Raw genomic sequence first — 12,870 nt, forward strand, 5'->3', positions numbered from 1 at the left:
GGGCTTTCCACGCTTGCGCAGAATAAGCCAGAGTGCACGTGCACGTCACATCAGGAAGCACTCGCGCCCTCAGATCAGTTGGACGTTGTTGTGTACAAGAGGTAAAAATAATATAAATACTGTTCGTTTTCTCACACAAACCGCTCGTTTCGTGTCTTAGGTCATCAATGTGTACTTATGATGGGGAATTGTTTAATTTGGACTCCTCTGTGCATGCTCTTTGAGGTGGTGACCATAGACATCCATTATGTGAGTCACAGACCAGAACGGTTGGACCTAAAAATATCATAATGGGAAATACTGAGGAAACAAAGAAACCTACATCTTGGATGCCCTGGAGGCAAGCTAAAACATACCAAAATTAAATTTGAGAGTGAACTATCCCTTTAAGTCATTTGTGGATTAGTGCGTAATGGAGACGTAAACTCTTTCAAACGATTCAGTTCGATTTGGTGAACCGGTTTGACTGGTGGCGTTTGAATCACCAGTGGCAAATTATTTAAATATAAAATATGTAATTACAGGTTGTCAGAAGCTCCAGTCTGTCCTTGCAAAGTTTGCACAGACACATTGCAGGCTACTGGCTCAGAAAACAGTCGTTGACTATAAAATGTGCTGCACACATCTTAATATTTGGGTTGAACTGTTCTGGAACAGTGTTGAAATTCAGCTCAACTGATTTCTAGTCTTGTCCTCTTTTGGAAGGCCAAACAAAGTAGTTTTGCTTTCACAATGAAACACACATTGACTCCAAGATATGGCGCCAATGGCAACAGTGAGAAGGAAAGTCTTCATTCTTTGCGTGAACATTTGGGAGGCCTTATGCAAATCTTCCCACATAGTGATGTAGACATGTGGGGGCGTGTTAGAACAAGCTGTTTTGGATATTATAAATAATATCTGGATTTTAAACTTTAGTCTTTGCAACTTTACAGATCTTCTTTATGAACCAAGAGCTTGTAACACTCCAAAGAGAAGGGAAGCATTAAAATCACATCATATGACCCCTTTAATACAGATAACTGGATGGACCAAATCTATTTGAAGAAGCTATACCTCAAAGCTTGAGTAGACGCCAGTCGGAACTTTCATTTAAAAACAGCTGCAAGACCTCCTCCACGTCCAGTTTTCCTGGGGCAATTATAAAAGGTGCAATCCTTGGGAACAAGTTCAGAACAGGGACTAAAGTCTCCCTCTTTAACCCAAGTTTCAGTCAAAAATATATTCATAATTCTTTGAAGTAAAAAATTTGTGCAAGATAAATGTGATTTTACTAGAATTTACTGACTTATCTCCTGCATACCCAGATGTCAAGGCTTTGAGATTCCCATTCTATGGTCCTGTTAGATGGCTGCCCACTGCTCCATGTGTGTGTTCACGGTGTGTGTGTGTTCACTGCTGTGTGTGTGCACTTTGGATGGGATAAATGCAGAGCACTAACTCCGAGTATGTGTCACCGTACTTGGCCACTTGTAACGTCGCTTCACTTCAAAAGGCACACAGGAAACAAAAACCTCGGAAAATGCTATACCACCCGCCAAATGCTGGCCAAATCTCAGAGATGCCGATTCACACTGGACTAATATTATCACAGGACTTTTTACTTTACAAAGTATAGCCATAGATGATTTGCACAGGATTAAGATCACAGACAACCTCTGCAATTATTACAAATGTTTAGAGTTCACCAGGTAATACTAATCCCGTGCAAATGGGGCTTAAGTCACACACAAAAATCTAACAGTAAGTACCTTGATTTCCTTTTTCTGACACAACCAATCGAATTGCCACATTTATTCATCAGTGCCTAACATTAACTCCTTACGTACTTCACTGAACAATAACCAATCATGGCTTTAGAAGAATAGGCCTGTAAATACACATCTACACAACTACTGTACACATGTTGATGTATTACTTTCTTTCCTACTGTGTAATACTGTATTCACAACCACAAATGCATACGGTTATAAAAAAACAAAAAACAAGATTGTTTCAATCATTCTTTTCTAGTTCCCCATAAATTTATCAAAAACTTTCTGCCAATTACTTTCAAACCTGTAAAGAAATGTACATTGAAGCTAAAGAAAGAAGAGCTTTAGGCTTTGCATAACTTTGTGTATACGATATATCCAAAAATATAATATTATGGCAAAGGTGTTTGGTGTAGTGTTTGGAACATAAGTTGAATGTTTGATTTTGAGAGGTGTTTGTAATATTTTAGATGCAAGTGCTTCATTCTGCATTTTGCATGTTGTGTGTGCAGTTCTTGGATTTGTGTGTATAGTTTTGAAATTTTGTGTAAGCAGTTGAAAAAACATTTGTGCATTTTTATGAATCTTTGATTAAAAGAAAGTTCAAAATAAATGTATTTATTTGAAATAGAAATCTTTTGAAACATTATAAATGTTTATACTGTCACTTTTGAAAAAAAAATGCATTCTTGTTGAATTAAAGTGTTTAAAAAGTATTAAACTGTAGTGAATGTAAACATCAACATTAACTTAGATGTGTATATATATATATATATATATATATATATATATATATATATATATATATTAATATACTTGCAGCATATTAAGTATGTTAACACTTTTGTGTTTCTCTGTGTTTTCTGCACATCCAGTATATCTCTGTTTTGTAACAATAATTTTGGTAAACTACAATATGAAAAAAATTATATGTAAATGTCAAAACTGCACTTTTAAATAGTGCAGTTTGTAAAATGTATTATTAATTACATTTTTATTACAATATCTGGTGGTGCAAATAATACTGCGCACACAATGAATGTGCTCAGTTAACACTAAACATATGTGAAGTACACATGTAAGGATACGAGGACGAATGGTTTCGTGTGTTTGTGTGATATCTCATCCTCTTCCTGGTAAACGGGGGTTTTGTTCAGTTTGTTTGAGTGGTCAGGGATTAGACTGCAGTTTCAAACTCTGTGAAACTGTGAATGGGGCTGCATTTGTGTGTGTGAGAGAGACTTTAATCCATCAATTCTAACTGACAACAAGCTCTTAGTGTGTGTGTGTGTGTGTGTGTGTGTGCTTGTGCGTGTGTGTGATGAGCTGTATGCTGGAGCTGAGAGGTGAGTTTCATTTGGGTCACTGAATATGAAAGCCTGCCGATTGAGGATTTTCAAACTAGTTAGTGTGTGTGTGTGTGTGTGTGTGTGTGTGTGTGTGTGTGTGTGTGTGTGTTACATAGTGCTCATTAAAATGTGTTATCATTTTCACAGTTGCTTATCATATTGTGTAAAAAAAAAAAAAAAGATATTCAGAGTGTTTAAGGTGTGTTAGAGTCACTTGTATTAGCATGCACATCCGTTGTCTCCTTCTGAATGTGTCCAAGGTGAATTAGTGTCTTTTCAACTCGAGGCAATTCTGAATCAGCTCAAAGCCACAAATCTGTTTACTTCACACTTACTAATTACATTTACATTACATTTACATTTATTTGTTTACCAGACGCTTTTATCCAAAGTGGCTTACAAATGAGGGGAGTGGAAGCAATCAAAAACAACAAAAAGAGCAATGATATATAAGTGCTATATCAAGTCTCAGTTAGCTTAAACACAGTATAGCAAGGGCTTTTATAATAAATAATAAATAAAAAGAAAACAGATAGAATATAAAAAGTAGAACAAGCTTGTGTTAGACGTCTTATACACACACACACACACACACACACACACACACATAATTGCATAATAAATGAAAAGAAAATATAATACAGAAAAATTTGAAAGGTTGTTAGATTTTTTTTTTAAAGAATAGAATTCGAATAGTGAGTGTTAAAGTTAGAGGGTAAAATAAAGATGGAAGAGATAATTACTCAGTAAAATACTGAACATTACTTAATCTTTGGTTTACTGTCCACAGTGGGTGACCACAGACGTCTGAATGACGCATGAGATAAGTACAGACAATGATGTGATGCTGATGTGTGCTTGTTTGTTGGCGTGAAAGCTCATTGATGCATTCCTTTCATTGCTCACTCAACACTTGTGATCATTTGTCAGTTTGTATGCTTGCTGTGTTTATTGGATATACACACACACAGACAAAATGTATGTAGTGGCCATGTCACTTAAGAAATATAAGTATTTAAAACTTATCAATCAAAAATATTTGTAGTTCTATCATGAAGCTCTAGCTGGCATAGACTGATATTGTAGTTCCTTAACACAATCTTAGTTCATGGTTCATTGCCCATAGCAGAGCTGTACAGGTGGAGCTGGGGAAAGGTGGAGGATATCTGTCGGCAAAGAAACCCTCCACCTCCCCAGCTCCACCTGTATAGGTCTGCTACAGTTTACAGTAGGACTGATAACATATATGTTATATATGTCTTACATGCTCACAGCAGTCTGTCTGTGGATACAGAAGCTGTTTACTCAGAAGCAGCCAGTCTAGCAGTTCTATTCTACCAAAATCAAATACAGTCAAACAATGTAATATTTATTACCATGAGAAACTATTCTGAGAGTTGTCATGATATAAACATAAATAAATAAAACATCCAATCACTCACTCAATCTGAGAAGATATTTAGTTTTGCTGTTAGTTAATTAGCAGGTTGATTTTTTGTTTGTTACTAGCTAGTTAGGTAGCCAGCTAGCTAGATTGTTGGTTCATTGGTAATTAAGTTCCTTATGAATACTTAATTTCCTAAAGGTGAATTTAACTGCACATTAGTTAGTTATTAATTAATTGGTGTGTGTTATGTGTGCGTGTGTATTTATTCTTATGTTTATTTATTTTATTTTATATTTAAAAAGACAGTCATGATATCTAATCTAAAGTCTTGATAATTAGATATAATGATTGAACTAAAATGACTAGCGAGTTTAAGGTGTGTGATTTAATCAGGCTCGTTAGTGGACAGAAATAAATCTCCCTGACTGATAGTGTGTGATGAAGTGGCCGTGGTGTATTGTTTGTTTGAGAGCATTTCTATGTGTGCAGTCTTAAGGTGGGGTTGTTCTCAGCTATTGATCATGCCTTTACCCATTCTACTGTTTCAGTGTGTGTGTGTGTGTGTGTGTGTGAGTGTGAGAGAGAGAGAGAGAGAGAGAGAGAGTCAGCTCTCTGTGAACCTGCTTGAATAACACAATAAATTTGCATCATGCTATTATTTTCTCTCTTTCTTGCTCGTTCCTGGCCTCCCATTCAAAACGTAAGGAGTCGACAATATTTTAAGCCATCATACTGTAGGTATGATCCTGATGTTTAATTATATAATAATTATTATTCAGTCTAATAGGCTTTCTTTTGCCAGACAATACCAGACAATGAAAAAGAAAACAAACTGCAATCAAGAAAATACTTCATTGTGAAATTAATGTAATGTTTTAAGACACATATTGCATGTTAATTATAGTTTAAATGCAATTATCCAAACTTTAGAGTGCTTGTTTTGACCCACTCAGACTTAAAAACATTTTCAATATGCTCTTTTATAATTAATTTTATTGTTTTTGAAATATGATTAAGATGTAGAGCACTTTTGAATTTACTGAAAATCATTAAACTGAATCATATTTCAATGATGTTTTCACTGAAATTTCATGTATTTAAATGTTTTGTAATTACACATTTGTAATAATGAAGCTGCAGTGAAGCACATTTAATACACTCTTAACACTCTTTCACAGCGATGCCATAGAAGAACCATTTTTGGTTCCACAAAGAGCAGTTCAGTCAAAGGTTCTTTAAAGAACCATCTCTTTCTTCCCTTTTTATAATCTGAAGAACCTTCTTTCGCCACAAAGAACCTATTGTTAAACAAAAAGGTTCTTCAGATGTTAAAGGTTCTTTATCCAACAAATTAGACAAAAAGGTTCTTCTATGCCCTTTTAATAGGGTACTTAAGTGTGTTAGGAAACAGTAGTTCAAATTTGAGTTCACATGAATTCAAAAGAGAAAGCGAGAGAGAGAGAGAGAGAGAGAAGCATTCTGTGGAAGTCTGAGCTGCTAATGTGTTGCAGTGGGAGAGGGAGGAGCCACAGGAGGGAGATTTGGGAAGAGAATGTAGAAGTGCTCAATGTGTAAGTGACAGGCAGACCATCAGGACCGCTGTGGTGCAGCTCAGAGCTTATGTGTGTGTGAACCCAGGATTTACTGAACGTGTGTGTGTGTGGGTGCAGTATCATTCACACTGACGGAGCTATCCCGTGTGTCTCAGGGAGAATGTAAAGTGAATTGAAGGATTAGAGGAGTGTGTTGTGTATGTGTGTGTGGCACTGGTCTGGAATACTAAGTGGATATGTGATCAAATCTGGATCGAGCTGCAATGCCTACGGGTAAGAAATCACACTTGCATGCAGCATATAAACAGATGACAAGTTTTTGGTGTTACTGTTATTTTGATAGTATGTTTTATTGTACTTCTGTGTGCACTTGGTTTCTTTAGATATGTTGGTCAAGTGTTTTATGTGCAGAATCTTGATGATTTTATGTGTCTTTATGGCTTCTAAAGTCAAAGCAGCTCTCGAAAGCTTCCTATAAATATGTGTGAACATATGAACACTTCTGTGATTGATGTCAGAGCTGCTGTGTTTAAACTGCTTGAGTTCTGCCGTTAGGACTCTTTCTCTCTCTCTCTCTCTCTCTCTCTCTGTGTGTGTGTGTGTGTGTGTGTGTGTGTTGGCAAGTTGGCGAGTATTTATTTGGCTTGGTTTTTGCTGGTGGGCTCTTGTACCAAACAGAAGTCCTCTACACAACCTGAACTGACAGAAGTGTTTTTATGTGCATACATATAAGTGTGTGGGTTGGTTCACTTATACTTTAGGCACAAAATTGCCTCCAGTCATTACACAGATCTGACCAAATCTTTATTTGACGACACTGTTAAAGGTAAATGTGATTTATAAATAAAGTAAACTTGAAATAGGTAGTGTTTGGGTTGTTTTGAGTCATTATAAATAGATTTAAATAGCTAAGTAGATGTGTGTGTTGTCGTGAGCATGTGTCTGATAGGATTTGACGTGTATGCAAATGGTATTACACTGATTTGTAAATAAAACACATTATTGGAATATGTTTTACAAGAAAATACTGTTGAGATGTAATGAGTAAGGTTATGTTTTGGTTATGTTGTCGTTGTGAAGAAACCTTTGGCTCTCTGTCGCTCTCCCCCACCCCTGACCTAAATTAGTCCCCCATGGGTTGAGGGTTGAGGGGGGATAAGAACAGTTTAGAGTCTGCTTTAGACAATACCAGCACCCCCTCAGGACATCTGTCCCTAAAGTAATACACCCCCCGGGACACAACCCAGCTGGAGAGAGCGAGAAAGAGTTTGAAGCATGCGTTTGAAAGATGGCGTGGTGAAAACCTGTCAGAACGTATTGGCAGATAACAAATACTTGTTTCAGAAGTTCAACAAGCATTCATCCTAGGAGGTTTTACCCTGACTGATCCAGAGCTTCTAGTTAAAAATTATATTTTAAAAGTACACTATACCTTCAGGGGTACACCTTTATACCTTATTTAGCACTAAAATGTTCAACATAGTACCTTAATGGCACCTATAACTACTAAAAGGTACTAATATGCACCATTTTAATCACATTTTAACCTAACAGTGTACTTTTTCCTCAAATTAGGAAGTTGCCAAAGCCTGTTCATTTGCATTCTTTGAACATTTGTAAGCTGGGGTTATAAATGCATGGCGTATATAAATGTCAGGTTTATGTTTCTCTGAAGCAAATCCGTCTCAGTGAAATCTAATCCGTGGGTAGCACTGGGGCAGTGGGTCACAGGCGGATATTCACCCCTAATGTGTGTGTGTGTGTATTAGTATGTCCATTCATGCAGGTTAAGTCTCTTTGTCACATCCTATTCAGTGCTCTAAGGGAAATTCTTACCAGCCTGTCAGTAATTTGGATGTTATAAATGTGTAATTAATACATTGCTTTTAAACATGCAACATGTTATACACGTGTTATAAAGAATGCACATGTTATATTATACAAGATCCTGATCCTCCAGACAGAGCAAACATTGTTCAGATGTCATACAGCATGTTCAGCAGATCAACAATGTGAATGGGTCTGTCCTTCTTCTGTATGGAATAGTTTTGGTGGTTGATAAATTGATATTTAAGATTGTCCTTGGACTGCAATCAGACTGTTTTGTCTTTTGTAGCTCTTTGATGTGTTTTAGTATATAGAGGGATTGTCTACAAGGAAAACATTTGGAAAAATAAAGAAAAAACTCTCTTTGTCTTCACTGAAGTGATGAATGTTCTGAGTTAGAATGTCCAACTCTGAGAACATTCTACAATCAGAACTTCAGTCGGTTGGTCTGATGACTTCTGGGAGATAATGGGCCGGTCTGATTGCAGGAAATGGGCAGCGAAGAAGAGCTATTTATAAAGATGTGATTATTCCAAGTCATTATGATTGATTGAGCGATAGGGAATTTTTCTCAGGGATCCTCAGTTCTGGAGTAAATGAGAATTTGGAGTTGTTTTGGGAATGTTTCTCGGAGTATTATGAATCAGTTACAGGTGTCCCAGCTCCAGAAGTCGTGGTGAAGTTCTAGCATGTTTCAGAGACAGAACAGAAGATGTGCTGCTTGCGTGTGTGTGTGTGTGTGTGTGTGTGTGTGTGTGTGTGTGTGTGTGTGTGTGTGTGTGTGTGCTGCTCTTGTGCAGTCGGGCTGGAGAGAATTAATCCCATTGGTTATGGACACAGCACTTGGCTGCAAAACACACATTGTCATGGAGATGTCAAGACCATGAGAGCTTTGAGTCATTTTGCGCATGTGTCCAATTGTTTTTATGTTCGGTGATCAGAGTTCTCTTAAAGTTAAGGTGACAGTTTATGTTTGCATATGTTTCACGCTGTAGGATTCATTTGTAATGAATACACACAAATGCCAGTGTTTGAGACTGAACAGCAGAAGAAGGTATCATTTTAAAAGTAATATAGTGGAAAATGTAATTAATAGTGGAAATTAATTCGCAAACTGACGTGCATAGTTACTGCCACATAATGAGATACTGAATCCACCATTAAAGGATAGACCATATCTGTCTGAGCAGATAGACTAGTCTGATATAAAATGGGCAATCGATCAGACAAAGCTATAATTCTTCGACAAAAAAGTGAAAACATGCATGTAAGTAAACAATAAAAATAATTCAGGAAAAATTTGCACAAAATTCTGTCATAGTTTGCTTTACTATCTTGTTTCTTCTATCCCTGTTTTTTTTTTTTTTTTTTTTTATATATAAACACAAAAGGAAATCTTAGGCATCATAAAAGCACCATAAAAGTAGTCCATATATCTCATGTGTTGATTTACAAATTGTCTAGAGCCATATTATAGCTTTGTGTGCCGTAGGTCACTGCTAAAATTTCCCTCTGCTCAAGCTCCTAAATATCATTTACAGTATAAATGCACCGCATCTAAACTTCTCCCTCTGTTTTTCATGGAAGAACACAAAAATAAAATAAATGAGTAACAGAATTGTCATTTATGAGCACACCCATGTTGTATATCAGAATGATAGGCTACTGGTAAAATTGTTTCACCACAAAACATACGGCAGCAACATTTCATAAGAACTTCATTTGTGCTTAACGAGCCATTTAACAATCCTCTGCATTCAACCATCTTTAATGTTTAATGCTTTGATGTTCTCACAGGCTTCTTTGCTCATTTCAGCTCCTGCAATAGTTTCCAGTGAAGCACAGTTCACTGGCCAGAACAAAAAACACACTCAAAGACTCACATTCTCTACAGGTGGACATGTGTGATGTAACATCACTTACAGTTTGACCTTTATATACATGCCACACTACATTATAGCATAAATAACATCAGTTGCATGCTTTACATTTGATTGCACATATTTGAAAAGTGACCATCATGCAGACAAGTAGAGTCATTCATACTCATTTTTGAGTATTTGACATGTTTATGAGCGTGTGTTTGGGAATGATTATGTATGCTTACTGTACAGTATGTGTGGTCAAGAACTGCTTACTGTGCATAATGACAGGGTGGAAATGTAGACAGACTGTGACTATTTTACAGTGTTTGCATACTGTAGATATTGGTGAAAATGTACATGACAAGGTGGGAGTGTATATATATATATATATATATATATATATATATATATATATATATATATATATATATATATATATATATAGTTTTTTTTTTCATGTGTATGTAGTTTTGTGTAAAGGCTAGTATCACTATTACTATTAGAATTAGTTTTTAGTTTTTATTTTGGAATGCTACAGACATGAATGATACGTCATATGTCTTCTTGACGGAAGGTGTTTTGTTGCATTTCCAAGCAATAAGTCACACTGATGAAGACAGATAGTGGAAATGTTTGTCTTTTTTATGATCGCAATAAAAGATTTAGTGCAATGATTTGCATTGATTAGTAGCAATAAGACTTGGAAAACGTTTGCAGGGAAAATGGGTAAAGCTTTGGGTAATTCACTCATTTTTTCTCATTTATGCAGCAAAGTGTGTGAAAAATTAATGAATGAATTCAAATGTATATCTGCATTATTTGATTATATAAGTCACCTTTATATCAGCCATGCAAGCCAAACAGCTAGTGTGTTTTCTAGATTAAATATAGGTTTAAACTGGACAACGCCTCAGGAAACTCTCAGCTGCACCGCTACCTCACAGCTGGACGGACTTCAGCTCAAAGTCTGTATTTAAAACTTTTATTGACATCCAGCTATATATAAACACACACACACACATGACTTAACTTTGGGAGTCTCTCAAAATCGCTTTCTCCCTCAGTAAACTATAAAAGCTTCACATTCACCGGCCTGAACTCCTTCGTCCCGCTGAATGTGTGTGTAACTGTAAAACGTGCACCATTCATCTGTAGAGGGCTGTTGGGGGGGCTATTTGATGTTGTCTGTCTGATGAGTGGATGAGAGTGAGGCACAGAGTGTGTGTGTGTGTGTGTGTGTGTGTGTGTGTGTGTGTGTGTGTGTGTGTGTGTGTGTGTGTGTGTGTGTGTGTGTGTGTGTGTGTGTGTGTGTGTGTGTGTGAGAAGTCTTTGTCTCTTCTGAATTATGTCATGTTTGAGTCTCCCAGCAGTAGTCCTCAGAGGGGGGCTGACAGGGCTTAATCCGCCTTAAACCCCCCGAGTTACTCTCTCTCCTTTCTTCACTCTCTATCTCTCGTTCACTGTGAGGAATTGATCTGTGTGTCTAAGCCAGCATTGTGATATGAAGGAGCGAGCGGGAAATCTGAGACCGGCTGCCCACCTTCTGGTTTTACCCCTGAATCACATTGTGTGAGCAGTGAAGCTTCTGGAGACCTTCATGGAGCTTCATAAAGCACATTCACAGCATGCTACGGTTTCAATACGCAAGTGGACAGCTCTGATTAAGACTAGGGCTGCAAGTAATAATTATTTTAATAACCGATTAATCGAATGAGTACTAGAGCGATTAAATGAGTCATCATCGATTGTTGTATCTTGAAACTGAGGGGAAAAGGTGTAGCATATACATTCAGTTTAATGCTGCTCTCATCAGTGTCTGGATGTTTACTAATGGTAACCCCCTGCTTGCGTATATTAAACTTCTTTTTTACCTTTTACAGAAGAATGAAAAAACTTCACTATGAGTATTTTCTAATAATATCCCAAGACTAATCGATAATTTCAGCCTCTATTTAAGAGAAGCATTGTTTTTAATGTAGCTCAAACTTCAGCACATAACTCATCCCACATGATGGATAACAATTGTCTTAATGTCATTCTAGCAACCACCGAGAAATGCCCTAGAAATCGCCCCCAAAACAGCTATGGCGTAGCAACCAAAATGTTACCATAAATCACTGTACTTCCACAGATCAAAGAGTAAATATACATGATGAACACTGGATTTAACTGTAATTTAAGCTGCTGAAGCCCACAATCCTCTGCTAAATAAACCGAAAGCTTAGTGTGTTAATGGGTCTGGTTGCAATGATCAAAGTAAACATGATCTTATACAAATGTCTTATGCTTATACAAATTTACCACACACACACACACACACACACACACACACACACACACACTTATTTTCTTCTTGTACCATTGCTTGGTTTTCAGTTACCCCTGAGCTTCATACACAGCTCCCTGTAGTCTTTGAACAAAAAAACAACAGCACACACCATGCTTGTGTTTATTTGCATGTGTGTGTGTGTGTGTGTGTGTGTGTGTGTGTGTGTGTGTGTGTCTGAGACAGTGTGTGAGATACTGTGTGTGTGATCGTAGACAAACGATAATACTTCCAGTCATGTGATAGTTGCCGTTTCTCTGGAACAGGAAACATAGTCTATAAAATGCACATAACAAACACAAGCTACTGTCCGTTCCATGAGCTGGAATCCATCTGATTATAAAGAGCTTGAGAATTTAAAGCGGCAGATGACCTAACTGCAGTACACACTTATAATAAATACAACATTATCGCATATTTGTGTAGACATTAATATAGTTAATGTTTTAACATTTTAACGTTATCTTTATAGTTATCCTTCTTGGTGCGAACGGTTCTTTATGACAAAGAGATTAAACCTGTAGATGATAACCATTATATAGTGATTCATATTTAAATTTGGCTTGTTTAGATATGTTTAAGTGATCTTCTGTGCCACTTTTGGTTTGGAATGGCAACAAATAATTGAGAATGTAATAGGAGCACCGCGACTTCTCAATGGACCATTTACTAAAATTATTAAGCAAAAACAAATCCACTGTGACAACATGGAACAGCACTTTTTTTAGTTCAGTGGGGTTTCAGGAAAATGAGGCCATCGGGCTCATTTTATTGACAGTTCGTTATGTCCAGCGGGTTGTTTTTAATTC

At 36.8% G+C, this 12,870-nt stretch overlaps 1 protein-coding gene across 1 annotated transcript in view; it reads left to right on the top strand.

Moving 5' to 3' along the window:
* Positions 1 to 6,038: 6,038 nt before the first annotated feature.
* The window catches only part of LOC113040960 (pleckstrin homology domain-containing family G member 1), a 33,987-nt gene continuing 27,155 nt past the window's right edge, over positions 6,039 to 12,870 (top strand). Inside the window, 1 exon segment of the mRNA XM_026199187.1 lies at positions 6,039 to 6,316. Coding sequence (XP_026054972.1) covers positions 6,307 to 6,316 — 10 coding nt within the window. The 5' untranslated portion in view covers positions 6,039 to 6,306.

This window comes from Carassius auratus, chromosome 23, assembly GCF_003368295.1.
Source record: "Carassius auratus strain Wakin chromosome 23, ASM336829v1, whole genome shotgun sequence".
NCBI classification, from domain to species: domain Eukaryota; kingdom Metazoa; phylum Chordata; class Actinopteri; order Cypriniformes; family Cyprinidae; genus Carassius; species Carassius auratus.